General features: G+C 40.5%; 1 protein-coding gene across 2 annotated transcripts; it reads right to left on the reverse strand.

Annotated features, from left to right (window-relative positions):
- Positions 1 to 1121: 1121 nt before the first annotated feature.
- Positions 1122 to 17363, reverse strand: ube4a (ubiquitination factor E4A (UFD2 homolog, yeast)). Of its 2 annotated transcripts, none has more exons than XM_040009089.1 (20): positions 17246 to 17363; positions 14461 to 14646; positions 13179 to 13355; positions 11428 to 11540; positions 11006 to 11158; positions 10674 to 10833; positions 10369 to 10571; positions 10082 to 10273; positions 9644 to 9977; positions 9415 to 9541; positions 8977 to 9284; positions 8364 to 8496; positions 8086 to 8276; positions 7672 to 7772; positions 6590 to 6703; positions 6145 to 6319; positions 5841 to 6021; positions 5579 to 5726; positions 5265 to 5422; positions 1122 to 2833 (listed from the first exon to the last, which is right to left on the reverse strand). In XM_040009089.1, the coding sequence occupies exons 2-20, from the start codon at positions 14588 to 14590 to the stop codon at positions 2698 to 2700; spliced, it is 3234 nt and encodes a 1077-aa protein (XP_039865023.1). In that variant the 5' UTR covers positions 14591 to 14646; positions 17246 to 17363; the 3' UTR covers positions 1122 to 2697. The 2 variants fall into 2 exon arrangements, with proteins under 2 accessions (XP_039865023.1, XP_039865024.1); XM_040009090.1 differs by lacking the exon at positions 17246 to 17363 and adding an exon at positions 16882 to 17238.
- Positions 17364 to 20044: the final 2681 nt, after the last annotated feature.

A 20044-nucleotide genomic window follows, 5' to 3' on the forward strand; every position in this document is an offset into this window, starting at 1 on the left:
TCATTACAGAGATGCACATCACCTAATATGCTTAATTGGTAGTAGGCTTTCGAGCCTATACAGCTTGGAGTAAGACAACATGCATGAAGAGGATGATGTGGACAAAATGCTCATTTGCCTAATAATTCTGCACTCCCTGTAATGCAAACTAGGGCTGCCACAAACGACTATTTTGATAGTCGACTAGTCACCGATTATTTTTGCGATTAGTCGACTAATCAGATCATGCATCCATAGGACGTAAAACTACAGCTTATTACACCAGCATGCATCTGCTCTCATATAATCATTAGCTTACAGCTTGAAGTGTTTAAAGTATGTTCCAACTGAAAATAAAGACAAGATGATAGTTTATTAAATTTTAATGAAATTTGCAGATTGTCTCGGTGGGGTTTAATAAACTCAGCCGTCTGCTCTTTGTTCCCTAAAATATAACAAGACACTGGAATAAATTCTCTACCATCTCACTGTTTAATCAGTTTTCTGTTTGATGTTTATTCAGCTGTGTGAAAACTAGAACTACTCAGGAACAAATAAAAGTCTAAGTGACTCATATATCATGTTTAACCTGAGTAGTGAAAGACTGCGGGGGTCTGACAACGATGTGCCGGAAGTTCGGTGTTCTCGCCGGCTCGAGTGAGCCTTGACCACCCGGTCAGCTATCAAGCTGGTGTAACAGATGTGTCTGAAAACGTCGGAGCACTTTTGCAAATATGTGATGTGTTGATAAATCGAGCAGATATTTGAAGTTCACACAGCTACATTCTCACCTGAAAATATCTTAAAAGTTTATTTTGTGACCCAGAAAGAGTAACATTAAAACTAAGTAGCTGCCGCCATTGTTGGAAACTGGAATTGGCTGAGCCATAGTATGAATTTTGGAATAGGTTGGGCCGGAAGCATACACCCGACCCATCCTTCAAATCTGGGGAAAAGGAGGACGCATTTGGAGGGGTCCTCAAATTTCATTGTGTCGTCGTAACGTGATCGGCCTCAGAAGGATGTGGTCTCTGAATTTGGACAAAGCTACGATACAGAAGACAGCTTCTTCTTCTTCTTCTTCGGCGTTTAACGGCAGCTGGCATCTTCTGTTTCAGTCTGCTTATTCCTGCATCTTTCAGGATATTAAAAAGCTTCAAACGCCGCGACGACTATAAAATTTGTTGTTGATGATTTTGATAGTCAACGTAATCGTGACTAGTTGACTAATCGTGGCAGCCCTAATGCAAACTCAGTCATTCAGGCCTGAAATATGACAGAAATCACTCAGTTCAGAAAAGAGCTTTAAGGGTTACTCCTAGTAGGCTTTAAAGGGGTAAAGAGTTAAGATAAGTGTTCCAAAGCTTTGATTTAACTCAAATAAGAAATTTACGTAACAACACACTCATAGATAACCATGTTGCTGCTCTGTATTTCTACTAAAATTAGGCATTTGTAGGTATTAACTGAACTATCAGTCATGTTTATTTCCCCCAGAAGTATATTCTCTGCCTGTTTGATGAGAAATAGAACAGCTGGTACATTTTTAAAAAAAAAATTAAATATCCAATAAAAGACTCTGAGATAGTGCCCGAGTTGTCTAAATGCCTTCTCTTACTTGATTTTATTCCTCTTTAGGCATGAGCAGTTATTTTTCAGCAGCTTTATTCTCTAAAAAAAGCTATCCTAAATAAGAGTCAATTATCCATTTGTGCCAAATTGTAAATAATGTTTTCTTAATGCTGGCTTTGTTTGCTTGTTTGAGTTGCCCCCTGGAGATTTCACACGTCAGCTGTAATATCCATGAACAGCTCTGTCACAGCAGAACAGATTAAAGTTAATATTTAAGGAGATTTAATATTCAATCGGACATCTTTGAGACCTAAAATATGATTCAGATTGGTGCATTTTATCTATATGGTCTTTATCCTTTAACCTTAATTGGCTGGTCTTATATAATCCTGATGAGATAATAAGTGCTTCACTACAGACAGGTGCTTGAAGATCTGAAGAGCCTTATCGATACATCTTTAAATACAAACAACTGTTTAGTGCTACACGTGTCTAATTACAATGATTAAGTTTATTTTTTGAAAGCCTCCAAGTAACCCTATGTTCTAGTCAATGAAATAAAAGTCATACACACAATTAAATTCAGACTCAGCTATGCCTCACTTTTAATGCTATTTACAAGTTGCGATTGAACCCAAGAGTGCAAACATACTGGGTGTTAAAGCACTTTGAAAGGCAGTGTGTGAAATACTCTTTATGAAAGTGAAGTTAGATAATATGACAAAAATACTTACCTTCCGGTATAAAGGGCCAGGTGGTTGGACAGGAGTATGTACAGTACATTAAAGTGCTGCTGAACAGATATTTCTGACTATATTAACTCATTAACACAGTACCCAAGGATGTATCACTCTGCTAGTGTTTTCAATAGAGCATCACGGGAGGAAAAACAGCCACCGTGTATGGATTTTGAAGTTGTTACCAGCAGGTGGGCTACAGTTTGCCAGGACTGTTGTCACACGGACAATTTATTAAGAATGGAAGCTGCAGGGAAAGGCTAATGCAGTGTCAGCTGGACTGGAGGAGTCAGAATAAATCCAAAGAAATAAGCACACTGTGGATCTGCCATGAAGCAAAGGAGCAAGTGCGGCCAGGTAAGAAAAATAACAGCGCGAGGCAACGCTGTTTGTCACAGTGAGATCAGGGCTAGCCGCTGGGCCCCAACTGAAGCTTTTCTTGCTTATGCTTCTCCAGCCACTGTAAGATCTGCTGTTTGAGTTCATCATTTGGCCTGATTTGGTCCATTGTCAGAGGACTGCGGTTGAAGGGGTCTGTCTGGTCACTAAAAGGCAGACACAATTAATAAATGGTCATGACTTCTATATACCAACTTCATAAAGATGAACACATTTTCCATCCATCCATGGAATTTGCTTTTTTTTCCCCACATCTGCGTGGATTCTCTCTAGCTCCTCTGGCTTCCTCCCACAGTCCAAAGAAATGCACGGTTTAACTTAATTGTGACTGGCCATAGATGTGACTGTGAGTCTGAATGGTGTTTTGTCTGTTAGCCCTGCGATAGACTGGTGATCTGTCCAGGGTGTACCCTGCCTTTCGCCCTATGACCCTGAATTGTTTAAGCAGAAGAAAATGGATGTATGGATGGCTAATTAGATGGCTAAATCTAGCCTGCTTCGCTCTTGCAACAGAGATGTATGTGCTTGTGTACACATGTATAATTAAGGTCATGCTTGTACATCTGCCTCTTTGAAATGATGTGTGTGGAGAAGGGCTGCACTGGTCCATCATCATCTCCCTATTTCTGTCTGTCGATTCTACTTTAAAATAGAACTTAATGTATCGTTTGCTGCTGTTAGAGCATCTTCTCAACTATTAACCAGTGGGCTTGTATGTGTGTTGGGGAAAGAAGTTACTCTGTGTGGGGAGGGCATGATAAATGGTGCAGGAGACATACAGATGCAGATTAAATGTGTTAAAAGAACTAAATTAGGCCTAAATTTAAAACCAGTAAAAAGAAAAAACCCTAAACAAATTTTTTTTTAAAAAGTTACAAAAAAATAGCCCAGCATATCTTCAGACTTCAAAGTGTTTTAGCTGTTCAACTGATTAATTACAGTTGGCTTAATCATTTACAGTTGTATGTGAACAAGGTTCTCACACAGGTATAGTCAACCTTCTGTTTTATCACACCGGAAGAGGGAAAGAAACATCCACATATGTCTGGATCATATAGGTTATGGTTATGGGCAATCTCACAGATGAATCATCAGACAGTGTAGAGATCATCCAAACAGAATACAGTCATGTAAAAAAAATAAGGTTTTTACAAGACAAACCCTATAATTGCCACTTTGTAAAGCCACTTTTAACAGCAATAACTTAATGAATCATTTTTTTCTGTATGACTATCAGTGTCTTGCATTGTAGAGGAAGTTTGGCCTACTATTCTGTGCAACTTTGCTTCAGCGCCTTAAAATTTGTAGTATCTGTTTATGTACAGCTCTCTTAAGGTCATGACACGCCAATTCAATCAGGGTGAGGTGTGGACTTTGACTGGTCCACTGCAACACCTTTATTCTTTTCTTTTTCAACCATTCTGTCATAGATTTGCTGCTGTGCTTGACACCATTGTCATGTTGCATTACCCAGTTTAGCCTAGCTTTATCTGTCAGACAGATGGCCTCACATTTGACATAATATTTTGATATACAGAGGAGTTCACAGTTGACTCAATGACTGCAAAATGCTTAGGCCCAGTGGCTGCGAAACAAGACCAAATGATCATCTCTCCTCCACCGTGCCTGACAGTTGAAATGAGGTGTTTGGTTTTCACCAAGCCTGGCGCTGTGCATTATGATCAAACATCTCCACTTTGGTCTCATCTGTCCAAAAGACATTGTTCCAGACGTCTTGTGATTTCTTTAGATGCATTTTTGCAAACCTAAGCTCTGCTGCAATGTTCTCTTTAAAGAGAAGATGCTTCCTCCTGGTAGCCCTTGCAAACAAACCATACTTGTTAATTTTTCCCCCCTAAAGGGAAGGAGTAAATAATCGGTTCATTTTTGTTTGTTAGCAGTGGAGCATCTACAGTTTTCAAGATATTATTTTGTGTGATGGTAGACAAGATGATAGATACCATCACAAAAGCTCAGTGTGATTTAATTTTGTTGAAAACTGAGTCAAGGTCATACCAAATGTGAAAAATCAGTAAAAACTTACTGACTTACCCTACAACTTTTTATGGATCGTTTTCAAATCTCACAATATATTAGGCCTTGGAGGACACGAGTGACATGAGGGGCAATCACTTTTTTCCCCCCACAAAGGGCCATATAGGTTCAGATTTTTTTTTTTACCCCTTAATAAGAAACACCTTCATTTAGAAACAGCATATGATGTTCACTTGTGCTATTTTTGTCTAATATTTAAATTTGCTTGATGATCTGAAACATTTAAGTGTGACAAACATACAAAAAAAGGAAATCAAGAAGGGTTCAAACACATTTTCACACCATTATAAATGCTTCAGACCAACAAACTGCCAAAACATCTCATTTTACAGCAGCGGCCACGCTTGCTTATGATCAGTCAGTCAATTGCTTTTAATTAGCAGCACTTAGCTGCTACTTGGAACATGGAAGCAGGGTGAGGGTGTTCTCATTTTTTCACAAGAAACTTTCTTTTTTTTTTTTTTTTACATGACTGTACTTTCTGGACAGAGTCAATTCTGGGCTTTGTAAAAAGGAACAAACCTGAGGAGGTGTCTTGCTATAGTTGAGCGATCTACTGTTACATTGGAAGAGGGGAGAAGAACAGGGTCCAGCATCAGGGTGGACATGATGGGATCCAAGAATTCATCTGGAGCATCTGCATATGTCTCCTCTTCCTGCTGCTGTCTGTCTGCATGAGACTAAATACAGGCACAATGGAAACAAACATTCATGAGTACCTCCTATGTTTTTCACAACTGAACTCTAGAATCATAATTTAAAAAGATTTGTACTATTAATATTTTTAAAGATGTCGTCTTTTATTACTCTGGTAGCCTCTCCAAGTAAAATGATACCTTTATTTTATCAGCGAGGAGTCCAAAAGCTACAATCATATCCCCAGGCTTGTTGATCTTTTTCAATACTCTAATGGTCTGGGAGAAAAGAGTAGGAGAATACGATCGCCCATCCTTTGGGACAGTGGCACAGAAATTCTCCTCATCGCTGTTGGAGAAACAAAGCAACAGTGTGTTTCAGGATCAGATTTAACAGGGATTACAATTAAAGAAATGTAAGGAAACTGATATTTTTCTCTGTAGAAGAATGTTTTAAACATACCCCAGGTTTAGGTAGATTGTGCAGATGTCAGAAACGAGCTGCTGAGGTTTGAAGTCAAACTCACTGAAGTCCTTGACTTTAAGAGCGCCCATTTTAGGGCCTGCCAGGTGCTGCAGGAAGTAGTTAAGCATGGAGATGATCCTCTCAGCCAGGAATGGGTGCACAAAGATACCCTTAATTTCTGAGAAAGAGAAAAAAAAGAAAAGCAAAAGGCAGAAATAATCAGAGTGAATGGATGAGGACAACAATTAAATGGGTTCATGAGTGTAGTGGAAAGGATGTGTAGCGGTCTTTTCTGCCTGACCTGAGGTGAGGAAGGCCAGTGTGCCAATGGTCTCATTGGACATGATGTTGTGGAAGCGTCCCAGCTGTCCAAACATCTGCAGGCTGGACTCTTTCTCTCTTCTGGCATCAGGGGCCAGGCCTTCCCAGTCCCCTCGATCCCTCTCCAGCTGCAGAATCTTGATTTTACTTAGGTACTACAGAGGAAAAAAGATTCAGCTGAAAAACGGAGTCTAAATCACATCAAAAATATCTTTAAAAACAATAAAGTTATTAATAATGATGCTACTATAGAACCGTTTTAGAAAGAGATATGCAGTAGATGACAAGTACTGATAGATTAAACTAGATTTCACCATCAGAATATTGTATAATGTCAGAATAATATTCCAACAATGTTCAGAAAACATCACATAATACAGAACCAAGGCTGAAGGTTGTGAAGTCAAAATACATCACGGTCTCACCTGAATGGCCTCATCCAATAGGAAGATGGCATCATTCATCAGTAAATTGAGGAACCTGAGGAAAAGAGGGGGGTTCATGGCCTCCAGGTTTTCAGATGCATAGTTGGCCAAATGCTGAAATAAAACATACCAAACTAAATTAAACACATTTATGCCAGTTTGCAGGTATGCACTATCCATTTGTTCCCTTATTATGACTACATGGTTAAAAGGGTTTATACCAGCATGTGTTAAGTGTTAAGCAATTAATTTTATGTTAAAAAACTAAGGAAAAACTTTCCACTTTCACTCTGTCTCTTAAGCAGTAAGTGGTTCTTCATTGCTGGCTAGCTCCCCTGAAACAGGAAAATCCACCTGTTGGCCGTAATGATGGGGTGTGTAGAGCACTTTATAAAGAGAATAGTGTGGAGAAGAGAGTAAATCAGGTGCCCCAGTGGTTCGTTGACTGAATTCGACACTGTCCCCGCCTTGTGTGACTTTTTCCACTCAGTGGAATCAGTGCTGGCAGAGCAGATCACCACAAGATGCGAGCAGCACTACGTCGTGCCATTTTAAGGTGCGATTTAACCCCCAGTAAAATGAAGGTTAAGTCTTTTTTTCCTTCCAAACACACCCAACAGTTTACAACATGATGTGTTATTATATGCACATAACACTACAACCACAACTAAGTTTGCAACAGTTATCAACAGGAAGGGAAAGAGGAAGGGGAAAAAATGCTGCCACCTTACACCCTTCTTCACTTTTGATTGATGTGTGCAATGGACCAAAATCAAACAAAAAGAAACAAAAAATAGGAGCCTTCAAAGAAGAGTCGATAGAATTTTTGAAAACCTGATTTCCTTGTCTTGCTTTAAAAATTCATTAGGTAAACTGCGCTCAAAATGCCTGACCACATTATCTCACGGAGTGAATTGCTTCTTACTAGAAGTGAGGAAAACTGAAGCCCGAATGTAAGCGAAGGAGAGCGTGAGGTGGCTGCAGAAGAAAAGTCAAACCAAGGAATTTCATGTTGCATGGCTAAAAAGTACAATCATCACACATCTAACATCTGAAATTTATATCTAGAACATCAACATTACCTTGATGCTCTCTCTGTAGTTGTCTTTTCCCCACATGTATTTAAGAGCTGGATACATAGGCCTTCTGTAGTTGAATTTCTGTTCAAACTGATGAGGATCACCTGTGGGGGGGGGGGACCAGAGGAAACCTTAAACCCCGCACGTTTCAGCGCTCCTTCCTGTTTGCTTACACTTCAGAGTTTATCTCTTTATCTTGTTGTGCAGAGCACGTCCAGGTGAGCACACAAAACCTAGCTTCTTCACTGTTCACAAAAAGACCCTAAATAATACACCGCCTCACCAAGCCGAGCTCTTTTAATCACAGATGGTCTTAGTAACAGTTGACAGTTAACTTAACAGGAATGTTAACAAACAGCTGTTTCAGCTTTCCACCTACAGATCTTTAGAATCTAGAAAGTCTAAACTCTGTTGTACCTGTGAATTCAATGTCTACAAACACAGTAATGAGGGCCTCAGCCAGCTGGGGTGCGTGTCTATAGGAGCAGAAAACTCTTTCTCTCTGGAACACGATTGGCTGAGCAGCACCAGGGGTCACCGGCTCCATGTGGGGCATCACTGCCTCCAAAACCTCAGCAAGCTTTGCTCTTAAATGAGGGTTCTTCATCCTGTTGTCCAAACAAGACATGACAAATCTGAACGACTCTTCATTTCATCTGACTGAAATCACAGACATGGTCGATAAGGTCACTGACCTCTCTACGTTACCCATGAAGACAGTAATAAAGTTTAGAATCTGCTCTAGACTTTCTGCAGAAGTCTCCAGGATGTCTTCTGCAAACCGACGAAGGAAGATGAAAAAATCTCCCAAATTTTCTGCAAAAAACTCTGACAGACAAAATGCAGATTAATGACTATCATGTGAAATGCTCAATATTATTGAGATGAGTGGCTAAAAACTGCGATATTGCATGCACAGATGCAGTCATTTCAAACCAGTCTGTAGTGTCTGCTGTGAATGAATCGCATGTACAAAAGCTTGCAGTGATTTACAAACTCACACCTTGAACTTTGACAACAAAAACGCAATTAAATGATCAGTGATGTTATTTATTACATGCCGGTGGGGTGTGGTAACATTCCGTCAAAATGATGTTTGCATGACGTTTTATGAAGTGGGGTAAGGCTTTTTAACACAACGTTCACACCTTCAAATTTAAGGAGGCGAAAGAAAAACACCTGATCCAACTCAATCCTGAGAAAATTAAGAGAAATTAAAAGGCTGAACATGTTGGCCCAGTATGACAAAAAGTAAACCTGAGTGTTTCACCCCATTGTATTTACTGTATAGTGAAATATCTGACGTACCAGGTACATAGCAGAGCATCGTGTTCTGCAGGGAGGGCAGGGGAAAACTGAGTGCTACATGTTCAGGCCCCTGGTTCCCCATACTGAGCTGAACGAGCAGAGCAGCAGTGGAAGCTTGTAGGTTAAGGCAACATTGCAGCATGGCAGGTTGTGTAGTGGCAGCTTTGGTTGAGAGATAGACAATCATCAGACGCTCAAACTGCTCCAGGAGCTGCTCCGACATTGGGCTTCCTGTTCGCTGGGCCTCCTGCCACGTCACCTGGAGCCGGTGGAGAGACTGGCTCATCTTCACCATCTGCTCATGGAGTCTGCATGCACACATTATGCATGCAGACAAGTGCACAGACACAATGGGAACAAGATAACACACGTTGGAAGTCTCAGTATTCTCTTTAGCTTCTATATGGAAAAGATCTGTGTTTGTCTGACTGTGTTTACCTGTGAAAGCCTAGATGCTGGGTGAGTTGTGTGAGGATGAGGTTTTCAGTCAGAAGGCTGTAGGACTGCGCCGACTCCATCGGCTGCTGGGGAGGCACAGGGATCAGGCAGGTCTCCTTGTCAAGACCTGACATAAGAAAAAGTGGACAGTTTATTTATTACCAAAGGTGTTAAATTAACAATCTTGAAACCATTATAAATAAGGGTCACTGACATCCAGTACACTGACCTCGTGCATGCACATTGCGATTCCTCCTCTCTTCCTCACTCAGCTCTTTGAGTGCGCAGTAGGTTGGGTTGAAGGTGAGCAGTTTAGGTGAACGTGGCCTGCAGAAGGGCTGGCACAGCTTCAGCAGAGCTGCACCCAAGTTCAAGAAAAATGCATCTGAGGCGTACATCTGAAAGAAGATCTCCGGCATCTGATTGGCCCAGATCTTGGCTCGGCCAGCATTAGCTTGCAGGCAGCTGCCCAACCAGGTGAGCAGCAAGTGGCGGGTCTCACCAGACCGCTGGAGCAAGTTTTTCAAGATTTGGTGCAGCTTGTCATGAAACTGGCCCATAAACTGCAAACCAGTGAGAGAAGAAAAGGTCATTGACTCTGGTGTATTTTCAGTTTGGCAAACAGGCAAACAAATCAGGAGCAGCAAATGAAAAAGAAAGCGTTTACCTGGTGGATGTTGGCCTCTTGGACCTTTGTTTCCTGGGCGCTGGAGCGGGAAGGGTTCAGGAAGTAGCCGTGCCCTTCTACCACACCTGGGGTTTTCAGCAAGCAGGATATATTGAATACTGTCCCCAGCAGGCTTTTCTGGTACTGCAAACCATTAGCTGGGTCTTTGGGCTGGATGTGTTCAACGAGTACCTGTGAACATAGAAAAAAGAGGATTTAAAATCGTCTGCTGTTGTCAGAGGGTGCACAACATTACCACAACATTCGCTAAAAGTCTGTCTCTGTACCTTGGCAATATCTTTATGGTGGCTGAAATAGAGGAGAACATCCAGGTAGGAGTAGAGAAGAGGCTGGCACAGGTCCAAGTCCTTGACACGTCCCTGGAAGATGTCGAACACCGGTACTATAACCTCCTCAAAAGTCCGCACCTCCTGATCAGACAGCAGGCCAGCAATGACCTCCTCCACAAATTCAACCACTTCGTCTGGATCTGAATCACAGCAGAGACATTTAGGCAGAAAACTTTACACATAACACTTATAACTTTACTCAAAACTCAAGACAAAACAGTTGGGCCCAGTCCATGACCTACGTGCTCCATTGAAGCTTTCCAGCAGCAGGTCCAGAAGTTGTTCGTAGACATTCTGGCTGATGTAGATCTCTGGTGTGAGCAGGACTGTTCGTGTGTTAGAAACGGTCAGATTCTTACAGCGAACAGCAAACGAAAGTAACTTCTCTGGTACCTTTGTGATCTGGAGGTGAGATAAAAAGAAAGTGAATGAATTATGGAAAAGTGTGGGTTATTTTTATGTTCCAATTACTTAGAATACTCTATTAACAGATGGCCATCTCTAAAAATAGTACCACTAAAGAGCGACAATTACAATCATGCAGAGGGGGGAGAAAAAACAAAAACACAGTTACCTCTTCCTTAGCCCTCTGATAACAAGCAAAAAGGTAAGGGATGGCACATTTCTCTCCAGCATCCCGGTCAGCAGACAGGTTAACAGCACTGCATGACGTCATATAGATGAGCTGGTTTCCCGGCTCTAGCAGCAGCAGACGGTTAAAAAGGGCCTGGAGGACAAAAGAAGAAGCATCACTGACACAAATCAGTCTGACCAACACATTTCGAAAGCCCCTAAAACAACGAAGTCTTCATGTCAGGCATTTTCTTTATGAAAATCAATTTTTATGCAATGCGTCAAAATGTAATGTTTTTGCATCTGATGGAATACGAGGTTTCTTCAGCCACTTTGCCAGACATGTAGAGGTTCACGGTAAGGTGAGAAATGAGACGGAAGAAAAAAAGTGATAAGATTAAAAACACTTTATTGACATTTGACCTGTTCTATGTTGTCCATGTCCAGCCAGTCCTGCCCATCTAGATCTGCAGCCATCTCCTCCAGGTAAACACACCGAGGAGGGATCCCATTACCTCCTCTCAGACTAGGGTCACCTAGGGGGAAAATAAAAAAATAAAGTCAATTAAGATGTTTTTACACATGGCAACTTATTATCTCTTAGACTACGTGCACTGAATTAACTGGTGCTGAGAAATAGATCAACAGTCCAACAAATAACTGCTACATTTCCTCAACATCATCACTCATCCCTGAGCAGTGGTGGAGAGACTCACACAATAAGACCTCACAGTAGGGATGGTTTTTATATTGTCTTAAAAGGTGCTGAGTCATTTGTTACTCACAGGACAGCAAATCAAGACAGTGTGCTGCATCCAATAATACCTCTAATAACAGAGCTCAGTACTATTTAGGAAAAACACACTCATCACCCAGCACCTGACTGCCTTTTAGATCAAAAGAAGGAAAATCAGCTGACAATATGGCATGCAAGACTTTAGTCTGCACAAGCCTCTCACGCACAAGGTTTTAAATAGTCCTACCTTAGATATTTAGTATTCAAAGGTATTGGTGATAGCTGACCAATCAAAGCAAATTCTATATCATTTTCACACTGATGCATTTAATTGATGTCATTATTACGAGGTTTACATTATAGTGAATCTGGATTGCTATAGTTCCATGTCTCCCCTCCAGATATAACACACTTACAACACAGATTTGACCAAGCGAGCACATAAGTTTGTCCACCATTTTTGACCTGCTTTGAATTAGATGTGTGTGGAGCTGATCCATCATCATCATCATCAAATGAGAGAAAATGGATTATTTCTAACTCTGGGGCTGATTTTTAAATCAGAGCTTAACATGACTGAATTTGCAGAGACACTCCTTTATCTCATCTACTTAAGTTTTTCCCCCCCTGTTGGTGTTTCTGTGGGTTAAAAACTTGGCCGTGTGTGGGTATAACCAGGAAAGTGCACAGGAGACGGCTGAGGACAGCCAGCAAATGTTATAACCTAATACCATTTTAGCCGTTTGCCTCATATCCGCCCACTCAAGTTATTACTTACAGTAAAGCTAAATCAATCAGCATAACATGTCAGTGTTTGAACATGCCTTTATATTGGAAGTGAGATGTATAATCCTGGTATGTGTGTGTGCTTCTCTTCCACACATCCATCTTTTGTTTTTTCTCTGTGTCACGGCCACACACTGTGCAATATGGTGGGTGGATAGTCCTAAAATAATGGGTGCATGTTAAGCTCCTCTGACTGCCACCCAGCAGCAATGCTATTGGTCATCGGCAATGCCATTGGGGGTTTAGCATAACTGGACTCTGGATCAATCACCCAACCCTAGTAGGGCTTAAGCCCCACAGATACAGCCCAAATTAAATTTTAAAAAGTTTAAAGTTTACATATCAGCATGTGACAAAAATCGTACAGCCTGCCAGGATTAGGAGCTAGAAGTACTGCAGCAGTGAAACCTCTATGGTATGACTCTCACAGAGCCCTAATTTCAACACTGGTGGGTCAGTCTGAAATTAACTGATGAGGGAAAGAATGGTCATTTCAAAATTGATATAATGCATTTAATTTTGTACCTTTTTGTCCCTTTTTTGAGTTTAGAAACCACAAACAATACTAAGAAGTAACATGAATAGATGTTTTGATCCATATTATCCATACTGAGTTAATACCCAGGGGCCGTGCAAATCACAGTCAACTTACTGTTGTCCAGAGTGATGAGAAATATTCGCTGGATCATGTGATTGACATTGAGCTGCTCGCACAGCTCCTGCCGGGACCGGAAGGAGCGGCTAATCTCTGCCACAGAGTCGTCATTGTCATCAACGCTGTCTGAAACCGAGTTTTCTGACTCCGACTGGCTCTCACCCGAGTCCTCCACTGTGAAAGCACATACAAAAGCCAAACATGAAGCAGCAGGTTAGCATGGCACAGACAGTCCAATAAATTAATATTTTGGCTAGTTTAAAAATAGATAAATCTCATCCGTGCTACAAACTGGTGATAAAACTGTCTTTTTCGAACAAAAAGAAAATCGAGAAAAGTTTCTAGGATCTAAAAATGATCTTGACTGATGGCTAAAAATCAGGGGGCAAGTTATAGAAGGGCATAAAACTGCTTCCATCTTGACATTTTTCACTGTATGAAATGTCATTAAGAAATGCAATTAATGGGACAGAGGATGATCTGAAAGACCAAGAAAACTCTCAAAAATAATCTCTGATACAGAAGTGGTGGTGCACCGTTTTCATGCAAAGACCTTTGGTATAAATAACATGAATTTGGAAACACAGTCTGAGAAAAATCATCTTATTGTTCATGAAGTGATACATAGGTAACACTGGAACCCTGCTGTGTGCAGCGGCTTTCAAGAGAAATCACTAGAAGAAAAACTTACCTGGAATTTCATCACAAAAATCAACATCTGAGATAAACAAGTTACTCTGGAAGCAAATGCTGTGACTGTTGCATGGGGATATCCTCCTTTGGGGCGAAGCTGCGTGATTTACAGAAAATGCACAGATGCAGGCATGCAGTTGCTAAGGTCCATTTGGGTCTACTGATAGAAATGTTGTCATTGGGCAGTAAGCAGAAAGATCCATTCTTGAAATTTTTTTTGTGATAGCGTGGAGTCATCTGTCAAGACTTTCTATTACAATGTGCATTAACTACACCTGTGCCCCTGGGGCGGACTTCAAGCAGACCTTATTAACGTATACCAGGAATAGCTAGTCATCAGCAGTGTCTGCAGCTGTCCACACAACAGAGTATAATCAACTTTTACATATCAGCACACTCAGACAAGCTGGCTTCTATAATAGGACGTGACCTATGATTATCTACCTCAAAGCCTACACACTTTAACTCCAGACAATGTTAGGAGAAGTTGGGATTCTGTCCAAAGTAACACACAACACAAATCAGTCTACTTCAGATATGTTCTGACTGCTTCTTATACTGTATGAAATGTGATCATTCTACTCACGTGGTGGTTGAGTAGAAAGCTGTTGAGGTTTTTGGCCTGATGCAAACTGTTTGGCATCAGCCAGTGAGCTGAAGAGGGCAGCAAAGGGGTTGCGGGAGATGTTCTGGTTGTTGTTGCCCTGGTCAGTCATCTCATTGGGGCTCAACACTTACTCCATCCAAGATCCCAGCTCTAGGGACTAGATATCTTTAAAAAAAAAAAAAAAAAAAAAAAAGGGCAGATGGCAATTTCAGCACACTTAAATGAACAGTATCATCATCACACACAAACAAGTGTATTTTTGTTTCGTTTGGTCACTGTTATTTTGATTTAATATGCAGATCTTCATGATGTTGGCCACTTTACCAAACTCATCTGTCCAGCACACTCAAGTTCAACATGTTTTACTGTCAGCACGTTGTTGCCTTCAGGGTACAGTTGCACAACCTCAAGTACTATTAAAGAAGGCAGAGCCTTAAGGGAACCAGTAGCTCTGCTTTAATTTGTCACATGACTGTCTGGAGGCTAAATGCACTTTTTGCACCTTCATCACACCTCCCTCTGCACCTCCCTCATCTCTCCCTACAAATATATTCTGAAAATGACACAATTAACATTCCTATTAATCTTAAGTTGTTAAATTGCAAACACTGGCTTAAAATAACATCTTGCTATTTAGGGCTTCTCGCAACATTTTTGGTTTTAATGTATTTATCTTACATCATCTTACATATTAAGCTATAGCTCCTTTGCACACATCTCTTTTTCAAATCTCCATGTTTTGTCTCCTTTTCTGTCTTCATTTATTTATTTGTATTTATATGTTCTATTTCTATTGTACATATTCATCAGCATCTGTGGGTGGACAGCAAAGAAAGAATTTCATTGCACAGAGGAATGCCTTTTTCTCTTGTGACACATGACAATAAACACTTTGAACCTTGAATCTTAGTTTCACAGCTTAATGGTCATCATAACTTTCTTTTCATCTTTACAAGGTAATAGAGTTATTAAATATTATAGGTAGTAAATATTTCAGTGTATTACATTTAAACAGCAATAATTTCCTACATAGAAAAACTACTAGTGCCCACCAAGGACATGTTTTTTTTTTTCTACACAACAATGAGACACGTCGAGGCATACTGTATATGAGAGCAAGAGCTGTATGTAAGACTTCAGTGACAATTTAGTCAAACTGGAGCTCCAACAAAGCCAAGTATTCAAGAAGACTGTTCCTGCTTAAGGTGGAAACAACAAACTTGTTTCACCACTTGAGGGAAAAACACAGTGAAGTACTACCAGACTATAAAGGAAGAGATTCAAGCAGCTGGTGATGTGAAACCCAAAAATAATTATGACACCTTGTTTCAGTGAATTCACACTTTGAATTAGGTAGTACATCCTCAGTGACAGGAACTCGATGCAAAAGAAGGGCAAAGAATGCCCTTCATTTACTTATAGTTATAAATACACCTGACTGCAAGCATCAATAAAACAATTAGTATGTTGTTTTTTTCATCATAAATATCATTACTGCAAACTGTCTTGAAATACTCAGCATCTCAAACTGAGTGGCTTGGAGACACTGTTCGAGTGACAAGGCTGAGGTGGTTTGCACATGTGCAGAGGACGGATAGTGGATATATCGGATAAAAGGTTTTGCACATAGAGCTGCCAAACAAGGAGAAAAAGAGGAAGACCACAGAAGAGTTTCATGGATGCAGATGGCTACTGTAACAGAGGAAGAGGAGGATGCAAGGAATAGGGTGAGATGGCGATAGATGATCCCCTGTGGTTTCCCCCTACAGGGAGCAACCTGAAGAAGAAGCAGCAGCAAATGTTCTTGAAACATCATGATATAATTTTTAAGGGCATATCGCCCAGCCCCAATTTAAACTGAATAGATCTGTACTAATTCAGATGAATTTTAGTCTACAATAACACTGCACTTTGCAAGTTCTCATCGACACCCACAAGAACCCTAAAACAAGTATTTATATGCAAATGCCTTCAACACATTCACTCCTGCATGCTGTTTTAATACTGCAGTGCTATGAGACAGATACCATATAGAAGGATTTCACTTTGACTGTAACTGTATTTTTTGATTATTAAAGTTTTGCACCCTCAAATTGCATTTTAAATGTCTTTGAATAATCTGTAGTCACTATTTTTCCTCTATAAAAGTAACACAACGCGGATCAACGAGGTTTAAAGAAGATGGTAAGCTGTCTAAATGGGCACTTGTTGTTATTACTATAAAACAGAGTGTACCTCCACGTGTATTAGACATCGTGAGATGATAACCTGGGACAAAAAGGTCGTGGTCTGCTGAACCCTACTTTCTGATGATGTTCGAAAGTTTTTAGCACGACAAACAGTAACTCAGTAACATTAACAGTAACATATGGACTGACCGCCTGTCTAGGTAGAGCTCACCTCTTCCGCAGATTACAGTTACTGTGCATAGTCAGGTTTATCAGTTCAGCACCTTACAGCTTTAACTCTGACCACTTTACGAAGACTACTTCCCAGCTAGTCACCTTTACGCTGTTCTGAGAGAGTCACATCACCCGTTAGCCGTGTTAGTGCGCAGAAGATGAGCTGCTTGACGGTTTTGTGCTAACTAGCTAGCAGGTGGAGCTAGCAGCCCTGACCGCCCTGCTGGTGCTGCTGCTGCTAAGCTGAGCTGTCATGGGGTCACCAAGGCTCGATTTCAACTTTAATTTCATAAACTCAAATGAGGATTTCAGGTATTATCAACCTCGATAATATATACAAACAATAAAGACGGCTGTCGTACCTGTTTGACGAGAAGTAATGTGTATTTTGAGTTATAAAATTGCTTCTACGAAACCAATGCCAGTTCCTCAGTAAATAGTAAACGTTTTCTTCTTTTTCCTAAAACGGCTGCTGCGAGCTGTATCAGTCCGTCGGCGCCACCGTTCAGTCAGGAGTGATTATTGCGTTGGAGAATTTCTTAATTCACTTAAAATAATAAAATAATATTTAATTTTTTGCCATCTATAAGTTTAAAAAAATTGAGTCATTATGGCCTTAAAATTGGAATTTCAAGTTTTCTCAATTCCAACTTATTTTCTCAGACATTTGGGTTAGTAAGTTTAAAAAAAAAAAAAAAAAAAAAAAAAAATATATATATATATATATATATATATATATATATATATATATATATATATTAGGGGTGCGACGATACACAAAATTCACGGTTCGGTTCGGTTCGATACTTTGGTGTCACGGTTCGATATTTTTTCGATACAAAAAAAATGTTCATGCCTTTTTAATTTGTCATTTATTAAACTTATAAATATATATTTTAACTCAAAAGTACAGTTTTTAAATTTAATGTTGCTGAAACAAAAGTAATTAAAAAAATAAATATATCTCAGGGCTCTCAAAATTTCAAAATCCCTGGTAGCCCTTCGGGCAGGGACTCTTCAGTTTTTGGTAGCCCAAAATAAATGTAAGTAGCCCGAATAAAAAAGAGAGCAATTTTTTGATTGATGTTTTGTTTCCTTTACAATATTATACATTAAAGTATAATATTGTAAAGGAAACAAAACATTAATCAAAAAATTGTTGAAAAACAAATTACAACATTGTATAAAAATTACAATCATCAACTCAAATACTTGGTTCTAATTGAACAGAAATTTCTATGAACTTGTAAGAACTGTGTAGGACATGAATCAGTCTGTGTCAGATCCTGAATTTGAAATTTCCACTGAAGTCACGGGTAAGAGGCAAGTGGAAGCAAGACCGAGGCCATTTGCTTTTTGAAGTTTGCAAAGACTGCTAAATTTTGCCAGTGGTAGTTCACTCTTTGCAACATAGTACACTGTTCTAAACGGATTTTTCAGGTTTATTTTTAGTATGTTATTTGCAATTGGTGTTTGTTCTGGGAAAGATATTGCAGACTGAGCAGTAATGCATTTCTTGCATTTCTCATGGGTTCTAATGGGGGCCTTTCTTAAAATGACTGGTCCCAGTAACAAAGGCGCTTGTCGACTCAGAAATCGAGAGAAAACCAACAACACACCCGGCAGAACATTATGTTATTTACACAGGTGCACATAAGTGGTCCGCATGTGCTGTCAAAATAAAAGACGCGCACCAGATAAGAAGTTGCAACGCGCGTTTGCGTCCATATAAAAGCACTGTTTTTGTCCGCTAGAGTGGGATTTTCACGGCACATTCCGCACCACATCTCTGTGCGTTCATCATTTGTTTGAAGCCAGCTCACCTCCTGCAACCACTTTTCCGAGAATACGTGCTTCTTTTGTGGTTCGGACTCCTTCTGACATTTGTTTGGAGGTGGAGGAACACCAAAGTAATTGCTTAAAGGAGCTTCTTCGACATCTTTAAGAGTTCTAAACAAATGTCTGTCCTCCTCCAGAAAATCTTATGTATGCAAACACGCGTTGCAACTTCTTATCTTGTGCGCGTTTTTTTATTTTATTTTGACAGCGAATGCGCACCTGCGGACCACTTATGTGCAGCCCCGGTTATATAGCTCGTCATATTGCAGCCACAGAAATTCTTTTGTCCATGAAACCATAAAGCTGCACTTTCTTTTTGCCTTATAGTCTGATTTGTCATAACTTTTCCGTTTTGTGGTAAACTTTTCTTTGGCTGTCACTTCTTCACCCTGACCTGTCTTATTTGGCTCAGCAGAACTAAAATCTATATCCTGCTGCTTTTACACACACACATAACGGTCAGCGATTCTCTGCGCGATCAACCTCTCACATGTTTAAGCTTGCTGCGGGAGATTTCACTTGTCATGTTTGCATAGTAAGCTAAGGATTGATAAGACGATGTCAGAGGAATTGGTGCGCAAATTATCATCACTCACCAATCAGTGCTGTTGCTCTCTATACACAGTTCACGCGATTGCAAAGTGAAAGCAAAAAACAAGCGCAAATTCAAACGCGATTTCAATATGTCACATATTGACAGTGGCTCACCGATGCCAATGACATAATTACCCAGCTACATTGACATATATTTTTCCTTCCTACAATAGCCCGACGGGCAGGGCAGAGATAGATTTTGGTAGCCCGACTGGAAAAATCGCTAGCCCCGGGACGTCCTGGGGCTAGCGATTTTTCCAGTCCAGTTGCAAGCCCTGTATCTGATTGAGGAATCACTCATCTTTGGAAAAGAGAGTTTATTACAGAGAAATGGCTCTTTCCAAAATAAAAGCAATACTATACACTTCTTCTGGGCTATATTCTCAGCAGCATATTGTAGCGGGTCAGGGCTGTTCGGGGTTCTGTTTGTACAGTTATGTTTTGTTTATGTTGCCATAGTGACGGGTGACGCCCTCTCGCTGCGACGGTGTGTCCTTCCGGGGTCAGAGGGCGCCCTGTGTGTTGTTGTTGTTGTTGCTGTGCGGTTGCCGCGCTGAGCAGTTAGCTAGCGGCAGTGTTCTTCTGCAGATGTCAATAAACGGCTGTGCTCCCTGGCTAGCTCACGGGAAGCAAGACCAAACGACACCTCCGTCTCCTCCTTGTCTGTGCTCGCCACATTGGTGTCAGAAGTGGGATGATGGTGGCACCCCATGTTCTGACCCGAGTGA

The sequence above is a fragment of the Simochromis diagramma genome, unplaced genomic scaffold (assembly GCF_900408965.1).
Source record: "Simochromis diagramma unplaced genomic scaffold, fSimDia1.1 OVJJ01000344.1, whole genome shotgun sequence".
Lineage (NCBI taxonomy): Eukaryota > Metazoa > Chordata > Actinopteri > Cichliformes > Cichlidae > Simochromis > Simochromis diagramma.